At 38.0% G+C, this 19,189-nt stretch overlaps 1 protein-coding gene across 4 annotated transcripts in view; it reads right to left on the reverse strand.

The window, feature by feature from the left end:
* The window catches only part of Fam172a (family with sequence similarity 172 member A), a 381,713-nt gene that overhangs the window by 330,473 nt on the left and 32,051 nt on the right, over positions 1–19,189 (reverse strand). For all 4 annotated transcript variants that reach the window (XM_051172349.1, XM_051172350.1, XM_051172351.1 and 1 more), the window contains 2 exons: positions 10,880–10,981; positions 8,967–9,067 (listed from right to left, as the gene is read on the reverse strand). In XM_051172349.1, the coding sequence (XP_051028306.1) occupies positions 8,967–9,067; positions 10,880–10,949 (171 nt within the window). In that variant the 5' untranslated portion in view covers positions 10,950–10,981. The remainder of the gene's footprint in view (positions 1–8,966; positions 9,068–10,879; positions 10,982–19,189) is intronic.

A 19,189-nucleotide genomic window follows, 5' to 3' on the forward strand; every position in this document is an offset into this window, starting at 1 on the left:
GTGACAGTAAAAGTCAGGAAAAAGCTTCAGATTCCCTGGAAGTGGAATTATAGGCATCCACCTAATATGGAGGTTGGGAAAGCAAACATAGGTCTTCTCTAAGAGCAGCAAGTGTTCTGACTCACTGAGCACTTCCCCAATCCAAGAACAATCTTTAAAGAGAAAGAAAGTGTTAGGGTGAGACTGTTACACTAAAGAAAACTGTGTGTTCTACATTTGTGCCCTCAGCCTCCTAGACTTGAAACATTTCTTAATTGTACCTGTACTGAACATTTACAGACTTGTCATTACTCCTACAATTCTTAAACAGCATTTATATTGTATTTATGTTAGAAGTAATCAAGAGATGACTTAAGGTAGATAGGAAGATCATACAAGTTTTATTCAAATATCACCCCATCAAATGCCAAAGGATTACTGAATTCCAAATCCCAGTATTAGAAGAGTAAATAGAACACAGTATTATGCAAGAAGTAAAACCTACCAATGCCCATCACACAGCCTGACTCACAAACCAGAACGCCCTTCCATTGCTGTACCTTAGTCCTTTCCTTAATGTTTAATTTTTAAATTTTCAGACATGGAGAAAAATAGAATAGACAATTTTATATGTACTACTCTGTACTCTGATTTAGAATTATTAACATTTTATCACATAGCCTTTTTAGAATTCAACTTCATTTTTTAGATGAGGTCTCCAAATGTAAGCCAGGCTGGCCTTGAAGTCACAAGCCTGTGGCTTCAGCCTTTCAAAGGCTGGGATTACTGTTCCAAAGACAGCTAGAGTTCTTTTCATTTTTGTGTTTTTCTATCTTTTTAAAGAAGCATTTAAAAATAATTTTGATGCATCATGACTCTTTCCCTAAATAGTTTACATGCATCTCCTAAGAATAAGAGCATTACCTACATTACCATACCGTCTTTATCTCAGTAAAGACAATTAGCAATCTTCCCCAAATGCCCCTGGAAAGTACCTACTTTAAAACCTCATGGTATTAGCTCTGAGCCAACAGTCTCCCAGCATCTATATATTTGTGTTTACATTCATATGTGAGTGCTTCTTAACTTTGACAGCTAGAACTCTACTTTAAGGGATTTTTTTCCCTCTTATAATTGCAAGAAATCTGTAAAATGATACTTTACTTACCACTGCACAAATTCTCTCACATGCTTTCATGTAAAGGAATTAGCAATAATTGATGACCCTTTTCTAAATTCATTAGTTCATTGAGACCTTATATTTTACTGGTGTCCAATTACTGGTTTACAAACTAAACAAGACAATTTAGCATCTCAAATTTTATAACAAAAAGCTGGACATCTCCATAATTCCAGGGCTAGAAAGGCAGAGCCCTGGAGATCACTGACCAGCTGTCCTAACTAAAGCAGTAAGGCCTGACCTCAATAAGAGATCCGGAGGGAAATTCAGATAGGCATCCAACATTGACCTTCAGCCTCCAAAAGCATGCTCACATGCACCTAAAGGCACATGTGCACACAGTCCTCCCTCTCCCCCCCACCCCCACAATATCAGAAGCCTTGGTGGGTTCTATCGGTTTCTCTACTACAGGGTTCAGTATGGGCTTGCTGTCAGTTGGGGACCACCCTTAGTTACCAGAGGCTCTGTGGTCCTTACACAGGGGCTCCCTCATCTCCATCCCAGCAACAGAACACTGAATCCTTCTCATGCTTTGACTATATTTGGATTCCCCTCTAAGGAGTTTACTCTCCAAGTTTTGTTTTTGTTTGTTTTGAAATAAAGAAAGTATAAATCTATTTCTTTTCCCTGTTCTCATACCAAAGGGTATGAATGCCCATGTAATAATTCTGATAAGATATTAGCAATTACCTCTCTACTGGAACTTTCTCACCTATATTCCCACCAAAAATGTATGAAAGGCCTGCTTCTGTAAAGCCTCATCAACATTATAAGTGAGGTTAGACACAATGTAACATGTCTTAAATAATTCTCATTTCTTTCTCATGAACTGCTTATCTGTGAGCTTTATCCACTGGTGAGTTTGTGGGAATGTCGGAAAATGGGCTTTGGGCTTCTTTTTTTTTTTTTTTTTTTTTTTGCTATGTTGGCTTTTATTTTATTGCTAATTTTTTGTTTATCTTATTCTTCTGAATCTTTAAAGAGCAAGCAGTCTTGAGACTTTCTTGCTATCTGACTAACAAAGTATTCTACGCGGACAATGCTCATTTCTTGTTTCAAACTATAATTAGACATTTTCTAAAGAACTAGGGTTGTTTTAAAGTAGTAGTTCTCAACCTTCCTCATCCTGTGACCTCATGTTGTTGTGACCCAAACCATAAAAATATTCTCATTGCTATTGTTTTGCTACTGTTATGAACCTTAGTATAAAATCTGATATGCAATCCCTGTGAAAGGGTCATTTGACCCCGAAAGGGGTTGAAAGCCACAGGTTGAGAATCACTGCTTTAAAGGAAAGAATATTTGAAGCCACATCATTTCTATTTTCAAGTCTATATTTCAAGACTATCACCAGTGCTGTGGTCCTGGAGCGTTAGGTCTAAGTTTTTAATTCATGTGAAATTCACTCTGGTATACACTATAATGAAGAGTCAGATTATATCTTCTATGATGACTAGCTACTGAAGCGAAAGGTCATTTTCCTCTAGTGCTTTATGATTGCAACTGACAGAAATGAGATCTCCAAAAGTATTTGCACTTTCCCTCTACTTCTGGGCTCTGTAGCCTACTTAATGGCTCTATATGCCCACTCTTAGGTCAATGGCAGACCGCTCTTAAGAAACAGACATTTATTCCAGGATAGATTTTCCATTCTAAATGTCTAATTACTAATGTCATTCTATCTCTAGCATCCCAGTTGTAGAAACGAAGGCCAGAGTGAGGCCCGAGACCGTTCCTGCCACGGAGAGAGAGCCTTGAGGTCAATAACCCTGAGGAGACCACAGACAAAGAGCACACGGGATTAAACCACTCTAATATCAACACCAAAGGTTAAGGCCAAAATACCTTTAAATGATACAGTATATTTTTCTTCCACATTCCAAAAAGTGAGTAACAAAAAACTGATATCATAAAGATGTACAAATAATACTTATGGCCATTTCATATGCTGGCAATTACCTTTCTACACAGTAACACAGATATGATGGAGCTAGAACAAGAATCCAGGTTGCTTGATAGCCAATGCAAGCCCAAATAATATTCATGTTATGAAACTTACATGCTTATGCAGATTATATTCAAATAAGTATTAAAAATAATAATTTGCATTGCTCCTGACTTTAAGCTGTTCATTATACACATCTCAGTACGCTGCTAAAACACCCTGAAAGGCCCAACTGCCCTACAGTCTCTTTAAAAATCTTATTTTAGTTTAATACTTTTTCAATAATTTTCCAGTATTTTATAAAAGATTATCCCAGCATAGGTTACGGTAGGGAGGAATTTATGACCTTAGTTGTTTCTTCCAGTGCAGTCCTATGTCTTAACAAAAAGCCAAACTTCTAAGATTCCCTAATTACTGATAGCTTCTTGTGAAGTACATTGACAATTTATTGATTCTTATAGCAGCTATAAAAATACATAGGCAAAGACCCAAAATAGGCAAGGAAACAAAATCTTTCATTCTAATTATATTGGTTAATAAACTCCCTATTTAATAGTAATTCAGTGCTGACAAAGAAGAAATGTTTAAAAAAATCTCCCAGGTTACTAGCTGCCTCCGCCACCCTATTTATGATTTAGCATGAGTTTCACAAAATTTTCTTAATATTCAATTCCATATCCACACTAAAGACTTTTTTTTATAATTCTTCTGCCTACATAAGCTGATAGCTTCTTTTTAAATTTAAAGAAAATATCCTAACTTATTAAGGAGATATATGTATGTACGTATGTATGTATATACATATATATATATATATATCAAGCCATATATGCATAACATAAAAATACACACATATTAGCACACGCATTTGTTTGACTACAGAAATGTAACTGTGAATATAAAGCATTCTTTTGTGTATTATGACACTACATTCAGAAAACAAAACTGACATATCAATAAGTTTGATTACATAGAAATGATAGAATATTTCAGGAATGGGTATGGTATTAAGTGAAGGAGAAATAAATAAAAACATAGTAACTCTTAATTACAGATAAAACTCAGTATTCAATAACAAAGGCGTCAAAATCACAAGGGTGGTTTTTTTTGGGGGGGGGGGGATGTTTTTTCTTTTTTTTTTAGATGGTTGGCAAAAATCGGTTTCCCTAACACTTCAACCTTCCCAGAGCTATTTATGAAGGCAACACTAGGAGTACACACAACCAAACCCTCCCCTTGCCAGGGCTGAGGGAGAAGAACTCCAGGACTCTAGCTCAGCTCTGGATCTTCATGGGACTGGAGACCTGGACCAGCACAGGGCACTAACTGTCCCCAGTACTACATAGAAAGGTGGGTTTACTTGAACTGTCACACAGTAACTTCACTTTCGAAATTAGCATGATAAAAGTCTGAAGCTTGACAGTGAAGGTTAAGGTAAGCCTTTTTTTTCCAAATAAGACTAAGCAACAGGTAGTTTGGAGTATATAGATATTTAGTGGGAACTGAAATAAAGACTTTTTTTTATTTTAGCTTTAGAAATTGGAAAAAATAAACTTCCTTTCTCCTAATAAGAAAACTAATCTTTTTTTTATTATTAATTTATTCTTGTTACATCTCAATGGTTATCCCATCCCTTGTGTGAAAACTAATCTTTTGTATTAAATTTCTAACATTGGAAATTTCACAAAATCCATAGGCCACAAACGATACTAAACAATTTTTATATTTGCATAATACTGATATATTATTCAGGAATCATCATGAGGACACAATTTGTGCAAAAGCTTAAAACACACGCAAAATAAGTATAGGGGGCTAGAGCAATGGTTAGTGGCATTCACGCTCCTATAGCGGGCCCAGGCTCAGTGCCCAGCATTCACATGGTACCTACAACTGTGTGCAACTCCAACTCACAGGGACCCAAAGTCCTCTCCTGGCCTCTGCAGGCACTGCACGCACATGGTACACATGCATGCATATAGGCAATGCACCCATGCACATATAATTAAAATAAGCATGTTTTAAAACTAACTAAATAAGTAAAATAAGTAAGCTGATGAGTGACAGGTACTATGTCTCCTCCCACCAGGTAGTCAGATTCACAGGACACATGTCCCCAGCACAACTGTCTCAATGGCTCCTGCTTTGTTTTTATTTTAATTTAAACTGTGCTGAACAGTCCATTGCAAAATCACCATAGGTTACTTTTACATAGGACAAGATAGGAGGACAAGAAGAATCCAATGGAACAACATGAGAGGAAAGAGAGATTCCACCGAAAAGATGATGGGAGACATGCTAAGAACACATCAGTACCTGGAGCTGTGATAAGGGAACAACTTTTCAATAACAACTTCAGAAACAAGAACAAGGTGTAAATGAAGAACAGTAAGTTGATTACACTGAATGTGAAGACCTGACTCAGCTACATTAGATTCTACAATTACTCCAAACAAACTCATTCACTGTAGTGACAACTGTGTGACTTGATAGATAACTAGACCTTATACAATTCATTACTTAACTACAGAAAACGGAATTCATTTAGTAATCTTCTATAGCAAATTATCAACAGCAAGTATTCGAAACTTGACAGGTGGTATGCAGCACCTCTGTACTGAGAACACTTTCCTTTCCTGTCCAGTCTTCCATCACACTGAGTTCTGTGTGACAGACTTAATCTGCTTTCAGTCAACATACTAGGAAAGAAAGGAGACTGGTGTGTGACACCGAGTGATTTGGTGATCTGTGAAACACTGACTTGAACACTAACATCAGAAATGTTATAGGTTTGCCTGTATATATGTATATATGTGACAACAAGCGAAGAAACAGACCATGAATTTGAGAAAGAGCAAGGGGAAATACATAAGAAAAGTTGGAAGTAAAGGAAGGAAAAAATGATATAATTACATTTTAATTTAAAATTCTTAAAGAAGTCTGGCCATATACCGGAAAGATGCTCCATCATACAACAATGACATTTGCTCAACTATGTTCATAGCAGCTTTATTCGTAATAGCGAGAATCTGGAAACAACCTAGATGTCCCTCAACCAGGGAATGAATAACTATGGTACATTTACACAGTGGAATACTACTCAGCTATTAAAAACAAGGAAATCTTGAAATTTGCAGAAAAATGGATAGAACTAGAAAGGGTCATCCTGAGCGAGGTAACACACACCCAGAAAGACACACATGGTATATACTCACTTATAAGTGGATATTAGCCCAACATGGATGTTTCCTGAAAGATGCCACCCAGCAGGGAATCAGGACACAGGCTGGGAATAGGAGCTGGACTCTGGGTGGAGCACTGAGAGTTGTATGGAAGAGTAGGGTATAGAAGGACCCAGAGAGTTCAGGAGCCCCACAGGGTGACCATCACTGCTGGTGGATCTGGACCCAGAGGGGCCTGCACAAACTGATGCACCAACCAAGGACAGTGTATGCAGAGAACCAGGCCCCCTGTTCAGATGGTTCGCATGAGCAAATTGATCACCACCCCTTGGCGGGGAAGCCCTGCAGGCACACAGAGGAAGGGGATGCAGGCTATCCTGATGAGAGCTGATAGGCTGTGGTCAGATGGTGAGGAAGGAGAGACCCCCTGTCAGAGGTCTAGGAGACGGAATAGGGCAGACGAAGGAAGAACGGTGGGAACAAGAAGGTGAGAGACGGAATAACAATCAGGATGTAATATGAATAAATTATAATAAATAAATGCTTTAATGAAATGTAAGTTTTGTGACTATTTAGGAGAAAAGAAGCTATACTAGCAGTATTTTGTTTTACATCTATTTATTTATTGTGTATTTGTGTGTGTGTGTGTGCACACGTGCGTGCGTGCATGTGTGTGTGTTTGTGAATAAGGTGAGTGCTTGCAGGTCAGAGGACAGCTTAAGGAAGTTAGTTCTCACTCACTCCATGTGAGTTCTGAGAATCAAACTCAGATAATCAGGCTTGAGAGCAATTGCCTTAATCATCTTTCCAGCCTAGTAGGTCGATTTTAATATGGATGATGAAGAATATAGGTTTGAGTACAAGAAATCAGAAGTTAAAAAATACCAGTAAGTGCCAAGTATGGTAAGGCACACCTGTAATGCAAGTATTAGGAAGGCTGAGGCTAAAACAGAAGAATCCAAGTTCAAGGCCAGTCTGGGCTATACTCTGAGGGTAAGGCCAGCCTGGACCACAGAGTAAGATCCATATTGTTTCAAAAGAACACAAACAAATGGAGAAAATCCACAAGATGTGTTGTACAATAATGCGCCTAAAAGAGCTGGTGAACATGCATTATAGAAAGGAGTAAAATGTAAGCACCCTTTAAACACACACGCATGTGTGTGCACCCACAAGCACTGCTCTAAGGCTATTACCATATGGTTATTCTATAATGAAAACACTACCAGTTTGCAGTATATAATTCAAAAGAAAATGGGCAAGCACTTTAACATAAGCAGAAATTATTCTGGTCACAGTATACATTCAAATTACAAATATTAAAGAATATTCAAAAATAAATATAACAACAATTCAAGAAAGAGAGGCCATGAATTTAAAAAAGAATACGGGGGATACGTGAGAGGGTTTGAAGGGAGATAAAAAAGGGGGAAATGATGCAATTATATTTTCTCAAAAAAAAGTCCCATGAGCTAGTGGGAAAAGGGAAGTGCTAAAGGGCTCGCACAGTTAGCCTGCAGAGTCTTCAAGAGTCCACTCGGCCCAGGAACCAGAGGACTGGGCAGCGGCAGGCAGCAGGAGCTGCAGACGCTCATCTGCTCCTCTCCCTCTGACATCTCGCACTAAGGCAGGCTCGAGTGAATGCCTGACACACACGGGAACTGCATCATCTTAGGAAACGCTAGCTTAGTAAACTGGTTTCATAACGGCCCACTTGTAAGCCTGCCACCTTGGCCACCACTGAGGAGACAGGGGACTGACTGTCTCTATTATTTTGACTAGAACACAAAAATGCCCAGTGCCTTGGAAGGGGCCCAACCCTCTCGACCAGTGAGAACACAATACAATGTCCCTGTAAAGAGAATGCAGGACAAAAAGTCAAAACTTTTGCTCATACGCAGTAATGCAAGAGACACATGAAAAGTTAGTTCGCTGCATTTGAATTCTTCACGCTATCAAATGTCCTCCATGTTATATTTTAACTAAAAAATGCATTTTGCCTACTTTATTTTAAAGTCAATGTAAATATAGAATTTTCTGCTTTTCCTTAGGGGAAAAATAGTTGTCTAGATGAAATATTAAACAAATGTGTCCATATATTTTTACTAAAAACAACTATGTTGGGTAAGTGAAATTGTTCACTGTGATAACTACCCACCAATGACGAAAAGCACTGTCACGGGTTTCTCTGGTGATGCATGCCTACTTGCAGAAGGCCAGACGTTCTCAAGTCAAAAGGAAGTAAGAAAGATTCAACCTAACTATCCCAATAGCAATCTTCATAGGGATAAAAACTTAAAAATAATACTTATTTTCCTGACGCAAAAGAAGAGTCAATCTTTTAAAAACTATTACAAAACAAAAAAAGGAGAAAATTTTGTGCGAATTTGCTTTTCCATGTAAGTGATTCACTGGAAACCTCCAAAGTCATATGAAGGCTATGTCACTATAAAAGCAAGTTTCAAGTTAAGAATGTGTTTCCAGGAAATGATGGAAAATTAACAAATACAGGAAGAAAAAGCATTTAAAAATCACCTTCTGTAAAAAGGACTATGTGAACTGCTACACCCTCCAAACCACTACCCCTGGAAATTCAAATTGAAAAGATGAGTAAACAATATCCATGGAAAACCTCACCCTTCAAGCTGAAAAGTGCAGTAAAGCAATATGCTTGACATACCTCGCCCAGAGCTTCATAGCGTTTCTGGTTCCACCTGTGTAAGTCTTCTCGGTAGTTAAAAACAAATGGTTCCCCCGTTTTTATGTGTCTTAACTGCCCCTCTAAAAGACAACAAGCAATATTCCAATGATTTAGAATGTATTTTAAATAATATGGAACTTCCAATAAATAATGTCTGATAGAAAGTAAGTATAAATTTCTTAAATATTTGCTTTTCTCCTAAAATTTTATCTTCGGATATCGATACGAAATAAACTTATTAAGACTATAAAAGAATGGTCTGTAGGAATTTATAAGCTAGTTTTGACATTCACATAAGTATCTGAAAGTAACTGACAGTAGCAATAAGAGTAGACAGCAGATAATGCCATGAGTGTGGCCCATCTTGAAGTTTAGAGGCTAACTAGAATACAAATGCTGAAACTCGAAGCAACTTTTCCGAAAGTTAGACAAGAATCAAAGAAAGTCAGCAATGTAAAGCTCACATCCGTGATGTGCACAGACAGTGACGTGGGACCACAAGAACACACTGTGGGGCTACCTAAAGTGCAGAATGGGATTCAGGACTTCAACTAACAGTTTTGTACTAGGCCCAGAGACAAGGTGTCAATGGAGACTGAGGGGGAAGAGGAGCTAACACCAATTTAAACCACCCAATCAACTCACTCCAACCACAGGGCTCCACCCACAGACACTAATGAGCTTTCTAGCAATTCCAGGACCTGACAATGAAGCTGCAACAGGTAACGTTGGGAGGGCCTGGGATGCCTCGACTACCCCTCTCCCAACATTCCTCTCCTACAGGATTGGATTATCTGATCTAGAGCGAGAAAGGTCCAAATGAGGTATACAGGGCTCCTCACCTACCAGGAAACATTTCGGTCATAATATTCCCATTTTGTGTGTTAAAGAATATAGTGCTTTGTGATATTCTTCATGAAAATGTGTCTCATATATCAAAAAGTAAGTTTGTTTAACATGAACAATGTTGAATCAACCATCTAGATCATAGTATCTATCTCATAAAAGATTCTCCTCATGGCAAACATTAGTTTCTATTGACTAAAAGGTTTAACTATCAGCCTATTTTACAATGAAAAAAGACAGACCACCTGCCCTGTTTCTTTCACCAAAAAGATTCTGGTAATCAGAAGAAAACAGCCCACAAGCCAACAGGCAACAAATTATTGTTTATACATATTTCACGATAAAATAGTCTTTATAAAATTTGAAAATGACCAGTTTCTACTATGTTCTCTTTAAATTCACTGAGCACTCAAATACATAAAGGCAGATAGCCTGTACACCTACCAGTGACATGTAAGGGGGACTCACTAAGAGTGATGCGCAGTCACCAGAAGGACATGATGGCTTCATGCTGCCTGCCTATAACAGCAACACCTTCAAATGTAGTAGTGTATAGTGTGGGCACAGTGCCTTTCCCAACAGCTCAGGAATAAAGGTAATTTAATCCCACACTTGAAAAAGATATTAAACAAGTATGTTCCTGAAAAATAATGTAACACTGGGAACTCTGCTTTAAAATACTGTCACATACAATGACTGCCAGTCACCTCATTTCAGACAGCAGGTTAAAGAACGCACCTTCCAATATAACTCAATTAGGAGTTTCCACTTAGATAGCAGTAGAATGCTCAGATCGCAATGCATGAACTAAGTCAATCCATGTCCTTCAATTTATGGGACTTGCCAAGTACAGAAAATGGTTCCTTGATTCTTTCAGTTGAGTGAAGGATTTCACTCGGACAATAAGTCATCATCTCTCAAAAACTGCAAAATATTCTAGTTAGGTTTTTAGAATAACTAATATGCTCCCTACAGTTCTATAAATAGTTCTAAGCAAATTATACATATGCACATATATTTTCGTGTGTATAGTGTATACCCCTTACTTTCATTAAAAGCATATTCAAATCCTTCCAGTGTATCAGGAAAATCGAGAGGTGGTTCGTCCTTTTTCATGAGTTCATCCAAATCGATCCTAGACAGCAAATCTAGAAAAGAAGTCACATAAATTGATATGAATTTTACTTGGGTTCACTGTTCATAGTTATAATACAAATGAAGACTGCATTTTTAATGGCTTAAAAGTATTCTTTTGTTCCAGTACATTAATTTTATCTGTTGCTTTAATTGATAATGTTATGGTTCCAAAACTGTTATTTTTTACCATAGTATTTTGATCAAACACAGTATCAACATAAGTCCTTTCCAAAGCATAGTGTCCCAAAGAGCCACAACTTGATTCTCAAAATAACCCACTTAAGTGATTAATTTCCATTTTCAAAATAGCTATTTATTTGTACCTCATTAACCTTAATCTACAGCTCCAAAGTTTCAGATCTTAATATGACATTTGCAAGACCACTAAATTTTACATATAAACGATTTATGGTTTGTAAACTCATTGTAAATGGAAAAGTGGCATTATACATACATACATATATGTTTTATGAGAAATATTAAAATGAGACATGTATGAGAAATGCCTAGTTGATACGAAAACAGTTTCTATTCTTCACAATACTGAATTTCGCATATCAAAAAAGGCCAGGCATGTGGTGGGGCATGCCTGTAATCCCAGCACTAGGGAGAAACTAGGGAGTTTGATGCCAGCCTGGTCTACATAGTGAGTTCCAGGCCAGGCAAGATTACATTGGGAAACTTTGTCTCAAAACAAACAAAAACAACAATGAAAAAGGCCAGTAAGCTACTATCTTAAATAAGCAAAACTTTAAAACTTTGTTTCTGGAAAATTCTATATTGATGGAAAAACTGAAAGACAGCACAGAGTGTCTGTGTCCCTTAGCCCAATTTTCCCTAATATCAGCAAGTTACATCACCACAATTTATTTGTCCACTAGGACAGTTCACAAAACAATTCAAATATTTTGTCAGAACTACCTTTGATTTGACCACGTCTAATATTTTCTCTGAAAAGATCAATTCTGCCTGCCTCCTACAGCATGAGAGTTTAGAGAAGGAACAGAGGTGACTATAGTCTTCACACATACAAGGAGAATATGGCATGCACATAACATCACCAGGATACTACCCTTCAACAGCTGGCTGAGGTGGTGCTAGGCAGACACCTGCACTGCAGCGTCAGTGTTTTCCTTTACGTGGCCTGTCTTTAGAAGTCTGAGTCCCACCAACTTTTAGGTCAAAGCAAAGGAGTCATGCTCCTGAAATAAGGAACACTGGCTTATGTCACTGGCCATTCTTCCACACTGTCACACACCACTGGTCATTCTTCCACACTGTCACACACCACTGGCCATTCTTCTACACTGGCTAACACCACTGGTCATTCTTACACACTAGCATACACCACTGGCCATTCTTACACATCAGCACACACCACTGGCCATTCTTCCACACTAGCACACACCACTGGTCATTCTTACACACTAGCACACACCACTGGTCATTCTTCTACACTGGCTAACACCACTGGCCATTCTTCCACACTGTCACACACCACTGGCCATTCTTCCACACTGGCACACACCACTGGCCATTCTTCCACACTGTCACACACCACTGGCCATTCTTCCACACTGGCTAACACCACTGGCCATTCTTCCACACTAGCACACACAACTGGTCATTCTTCCACACTAGCACACACAACTGGCCATTCTTCCACACCGGCACACATCGCTGGTCATTCTTCCACACTAGTACACACCATTGGCCTTTTTTCCACACTAGCACACACCACTGGCCATTCTTCCACACTAGCACACATCGCTGGCCATTCTTACACACCAGTACACACCACTGGCCATTCTTACACACTAGCACACACCACTGGCCATTCTTCCACACTAGCACACACCACTGGCCATTCTTCCACACTAAGCACACATCGCTGGTCATTCTTCTACACTAGTACACACCATTGGCCTTTTTTCCACACTAGCACACACCACTGGTCACTCTTACACACCAGTACACACCACTGGTCATTCTTCCACACTGGCACACACCACTGGCCATTCTTGTACACTGATGTACATCACCAGCCATTCGTCTGTGTGGAAGTTGGCATCATTTTCTGCCTTTTCACAACTATTCCAACATTTGTTAATATCAATGGACCAAAGGATGTTTACTATACATACTCTAGGTAACAATCCAGTACTATGGAATTTATTGTGTTTCTTAAATAATATGCTCTTTTGATTGCCTCCTGTGCCCCCTTGATATAATTTTCATCTTCTAAGTTTTAAAGGGTTTTGAGATCGTCTTACTTTCTTACTGTTCCCAAGCATACCATCAAATTTATATCTTCTCTGTTCCAACTCTAAAATAGTTTTACCAACAGAGTATTTAAGGACATCTTGAATCTGAGCAAGGGAGCACAGTGCCTCAGGAGTTTGGGAAAGAAGGATCACGAGTTCAAGGCCAACCCAGGATGCTCATTAACCGATAAAAATTGTCAAAATCATGAGGGATTGATATACAGCACAATGGTACAGCACTTGCCTAGCATTCAAAAGACTCTAGAATGCACTGTCAGTAAAAATAACAAAAACAACAATAAATTAACTAATTAAGGAATAAAATAACAAATTCCACTAATGTAATGAACTCTAGCAAAGTATCACTACTGGTGAAAAAGCAATGCCAGACATTAATAATATGGAAAATTGTTTCCCAGAGAGATGGTGAGTCTATTATCTGCTTATGAGAATTTATTTATGTGCTAATATATGATGTCCAGGTATGTGGTCAAACACTATTCTACACATTACTGTAAATATATTTTTAGACTTATTTTTTAATCCATAAACTTGGGATCAATAACATAAGTAGACTATATCCAATAAGTTGAAGGCTTTCTTATGAACTCATATTCAAGACTGGATCACCAACTTTTACCTAACTTTCAAGCATTCTATGATGCCCTACACTCTCTCATTCTGTTTCACTCACGCTTCCTCTCTTTCCTTCCACATCATACTCCTCCCTTCCCCCCCCAATAACACATATGCACATATATGTACACAAACATGTTGAGTCCTTGCTATATTACATCACTTCAAATCCAGGCCCATACAAGTCAGAACATGCCATATACAATCAGTACGCAGCAGGCTATACCACACAGATCTGTTTATGTGTCTTCTGATGCTCACAAAGTCATGAAACTGCCAAACAACACATTTTCTGGTTTTGTAATACATAACTTCATGGGTTTACAATTCTATTCATTTTGCTTCTCTGGAAAATTTTCACATAAATTTCTCAATGTTTAAAACCCTAAAATTGTTCTAAAAGTCAATTCTTTTAATTAAAAAAAAAAAGGAACTTATCAAGAAAAAACAGAAAAAATTACAAGCATAACGAAGAACAGTATGAACCAAACAGATCAAACTAGTTGAATCCAACTAAACAAACAAACAAATATATATATAACACTCCAAATAACAATCAATTTCACAAAAAACAAAACCAAACTAAGAGTTATTTATAGTAGCTACCACATAAAATGGAGAAAATGAAAAGTAAGGGGATTAGAAAACTTACCACATAAACACTAAACAAATATAATCTGTAGTTGCCATATCACTAATTAGAATAAATACACTTGAAGAGAGTAAAAAAGCAAATACATAAGAGAATTAGAGACATGTATATCATAATGATGAAGGGCAAATTCTTCAGAAGAGTGTAACAATCTTAAATGTGTCTGTACCAAGTAAAGATGCTAAAGAAAACCAGAATGATCTAACATAACTAGAAAGAAAAATAAGTCCACAATTGAAGGTAGAGGTTTCAATACCTTTTCATATTAATGAACAGAGTAGGAACTCGGAAAACAGATAACGGCATAAAAGACTTTAAGTATCAATTCAAACTAATGTGCATTAACATAACCCACTAAATAGCCATTTAGCATCTTTTTACACTTCAAGTATTATTTTTTATTAAATTTTAAATCACGTTATAACATCACTTCCACCTTTCCCTATCTTCCCTCCAACTTGTTCTACGTCCCCTCCCTCTAACCCTGTCCATGTCACTCTTCCCCTCTCCCTCTCTTTTCTATTACTGTTGTTATGTGCACCTATCAATTATAGAAACACAAGCTGCTGAGACACTCAGTGTGCCTGTATGCATGTGATGTCACTGCGTATCACGCTGTACTGGAGAGCCAGCTAAGGGGCTCATCTCTGGGAAATGCTCACTCTCCTTCTCTTAGCAGTCATCGGAATCTCAGCCAACTAAGTGGGGCTAGTAAAATCATGGATCTCGACAAGAACCTACTACCACCACTTTACTAGACCAGCATAATTACCAACTGCACCTAAACCTTATCTTTATACCCACAGATAAGTGGGCCTCTTACTCCTCATCAAAGAGGTGTGTCTTTTCAGAAAACCATCACAGCCCATGATGCAAAGATCAACAGAGCATGTGCAGCCCAGCTTAGATGGACAGACCTACAACTTAGCTCCTGCCTTTAAGGCTCAGGGATATCAAGAAAGAAGGCAAAAAGATTTTAAGAGCCAGGAGACCAGAAAGACTGTAGTGACATTATGTTTTCTAGAGACAACAAAAAAAGTTTCACCTACAATACCTAACACTGATATTGTAAATAGGCAAGCTAACTCAGAAAAAGGAAATCACATTGAATGTCCTCCATAGACAAAGAAACATAGGTAATGTAATACCTCTGTAAAGAGCACAAGAAATACTCACAAAAATGGCTGATATGCTGTGACATAAAATAAGTCCCAATGAGTTTTAAAAGACTGAAGCAATATAAATGAAGTCTTTAACCACGATAAAAGTAATCTAATCTCTCATAAATATTCAGCTGTGAGCTGGGCATGGTGGTACACTCTTTTAATTCCAACCCTCTAGAAGCAGAGGCAGGAGCATCTTCCTGAGGTCATGGGCAGCCAGTTTACATACTGAGTTCCAAGTCTGCAGCGGTAAACATGAGACCCTGACTCAAAAAACAAACAAAACATTAAACATTTGTTATTGATTAATTTCTAAATTTATATTACTTAATAGGAGACAAAGGAAATGGGGAGGGGCAGCAGGCAAAAAAAAAAAAAAAAAAAAAAAAAAGGAAGGAAGATGGAAAGAGGTAGGGAAGAATAAGAGAGCACACCAACATGGGCAAGCTTGCAGAGGTCAGAGGACAACTCTCTGAAGTGGCTCTCTCCTGCCACCTGGTGGGATCCAGATAATCAGGCTGTGTGTAAGCAACTCTACTCACAACAACAATCTCATCACACACCCATGTCACTTGACTAGCTCTGGAACTAACTAAAACCTTGTGATGAATTGTTTTAATTAATTTGAAGTGGGATGATCCAACTTTAAACCAGATCGAGTGAGCTGGGAAGATCCACCTTTAATCTGGGCTACACCTTCTGCACGCAGCCCATATAAGGGACATGGACGAAGAAGATTTGCTCTGCTTGCTTGACCACCAGCAAGTGGGCTTTCACTGGCATTTGAGCCTGTTTCTTCAGGATTATGGTGTATACTGAAGAGTAATTGAGATCTCCAGCCTCATGGAGTGAACAACTACTGGAATTTTAGATTTTCTGTTGATAGACGGCCATTGTTGAGCTAGCTGGACCACAGCTATTAAGTCACTCTAATAAATCCCTAATGGTAGGTAGATAGGTAGATAGATAATAGATAGATAGATGATAAATCAAACAGATAGATAGATGATGGATAGATAGGTAGATGATAGATAGATAGAGATAGATAGATAGATGATAGATAGATAGATGATAGATAGATAGAGATAGATAGATAGAGATAGATACACATATAGATACAGATTCATTCTATCATTTCTATTACTCTAGAAAACCCTAATACAAATTCAATTATTAAACATAAGTGACATTTTTTTGCAACTTCAGTGTTAAAAAAGTAAATCACATAAATTTTTACAAAGTACTAAGTAAGTGAAACTGAAAAATAGCACACAGAATTTGTGGGACTCATGAAGCTAGCTCTATCTCAGCAGCAGAGCACTGGCCTAGAACTTAGGGAATTTAGCACAAGCAGTGTTTACAGGGAAAACTGCAGTAAATCCTGTAAGTGTTTCTTAACCTACAATGAAATCCATCTCAATAAACTGACTACAAGTTAAAAACATAAGTTGAAAACACCCTAATTATGCCAAACCTTTAATCACTATAGCTCAGCAACACTCAGTACCTGGCACAGCACTGGCTGATTAGTTATTCATATGCTGAGTGGAAACTGAGCTCAGTACTACTACCCAGAATCACAACGGATTACCATATATGCCACACATTGCTGGTGTGTACCATACTTTTGGTTTCAAATGAGTGAGTCTGCTAAACATGTAGAAGTAAAACTAAAAGAACAAATACCAAACAGCATATAGAAAGCATTAGATAGCAAGATATTATCAAATTGAATTTACAACCTCAAGCAGAAATCCACTGGAAAAGAGGCAGTTATGCCAGTCTCTATTGCCCCACTACAGACATTTTTTTTTTTTTAATTTTAGGTTTAATCTATGTGCACTGGTGTGAAAGTGTCAGATCTTGGAGTTACAGACAGTTGTGAGCTGCCATGTGGGTGCTGGGAATTGAACCCGGGTCCTTTGGAAGAGCAGGCAGTGCTCTTAACCACTGAGCCATCTCTCCAGCCCCAACTACAGACATTTTTATGGTATGAGGTAAACAATACTAACCTCAGTTGGAAATGGTTTACTGTAGTGGATGTTTTGGTTACGCTATGTAAATATGTTTTTGTTTTGATCCCAGGTGTGGGATGTGAAATTGCCTTTAATATATCCACAACTGATAACAGGCTTGTGAGAGGGCATGTGCTCTTTGTACGTTAGAAACTGCCTCGTGAAGGGGGTGTAGTCTTTGCCAGCTGGAAAACATCCCTGTGTGGACTCTGAGAGGATATAAATAGGAGTGGGATGGGGGCTCCTAGAGAAAAATGCTCTGGAGAATGTTCCTAGAAAGAAACTCTCCAGAAATAGCTTCTAGAAGGCTGCTGATGCTTCGGTCCACTATTGCTGTTTGCTGCTTGCTGTTTTCCATTTGCCACTGTTTTTGCTATTTGGCTGGACTCCTGGAATCCTGACAGGAGTGGAATCACCCCAAGGAACTGCATCTAAAAATGGTTTACATCCCCTCTCATACTAACCTTCTTTCTCTCCTACCTATGGTCAGTGGGTGGGAAGGGAGGTAGAGGCATTAAGGAACCCCAAATACAGTAGGTTTAACAAACTCTAAACCTACAGTTTACTTTCTACCTGTTCTAAACATAATAATGCTTTTAATACTTTTAGCAGTGTGCTGTTCTCCTTCCTGCCTATTATAAAGAAAGAGTCAAGGGCCCTGAAACAAAGTTTTGGAGCACTTTTGAAATACCCATGCTAGAGTCTGGGACAAGAAAGCCTTCTTTACTCCCAGAGTCTGCTTTTGTCAAGCCCAAACAATACATGAGTTATCAACACAATATATATTACAACTTAATACAGGATGTGGAACCAGTCCAAGAAGAAAACCTGTGTTGCAGTCAGCAAAGCCGAAAGGGCGTAACCTTCTAAGCCAGTTGAAATGAGACTTGAAGTTACAGGATTTGGCATCTACTTGCTGGGTTTGGTCTTGTTTTGATCCAACATTTTCTATTATGTTTCTAATCTCTCTTTTGGAATGATAATCTATATTCTACATCAAAATTATATGTTTGGAGTATGCAATTTGCTTTTTGCTTTTACATGGGGATACAATTCAGAGACTACCTCAATGTCTCAGAAGAGACTTTGGACTTTTAAACTATATTGAGACTGAGGAACTATGGGAACTTTTAAAGTTGGACTAAATACATTCTGCACTATATGGCCACAAAGTTGAGTGTGGAAGTTTGAATAAGGATGGGTAACATATGTGGAATACTTGGTCCCCAATTGTCAGTGTCTTCACAGCAAATAGAAAAGTAACTAAGACATTACCTAAAAATTTGAAAAAAACATGAAACAAAACTAAATTTAATGATAAACATGAAATAATCCCAAAAACATGAAAAAAAGAAAGAAAAAAGAAAATTCCTCCTGGTACTCTGGATAGTGGTTTACAGTATTTATAATGATTTTATATATATATATATATATATAATAAAAATCATCAATAAAGACTAAGAAAATAGAATCTGCAGTGTGTAAAGGC

This window comes from Acomys russatus, chromosome 30 (genome assembly GCF_903995435.1).
Source record: "Acomys russatus chromosome 30, mAcoRus1.1, whole genome shotgun sequence".
NCBI lineage: Eukaryota > Metazoa > Chordata > Mammalia > Rodentia > Muridae > Acomys > Acomys russatus.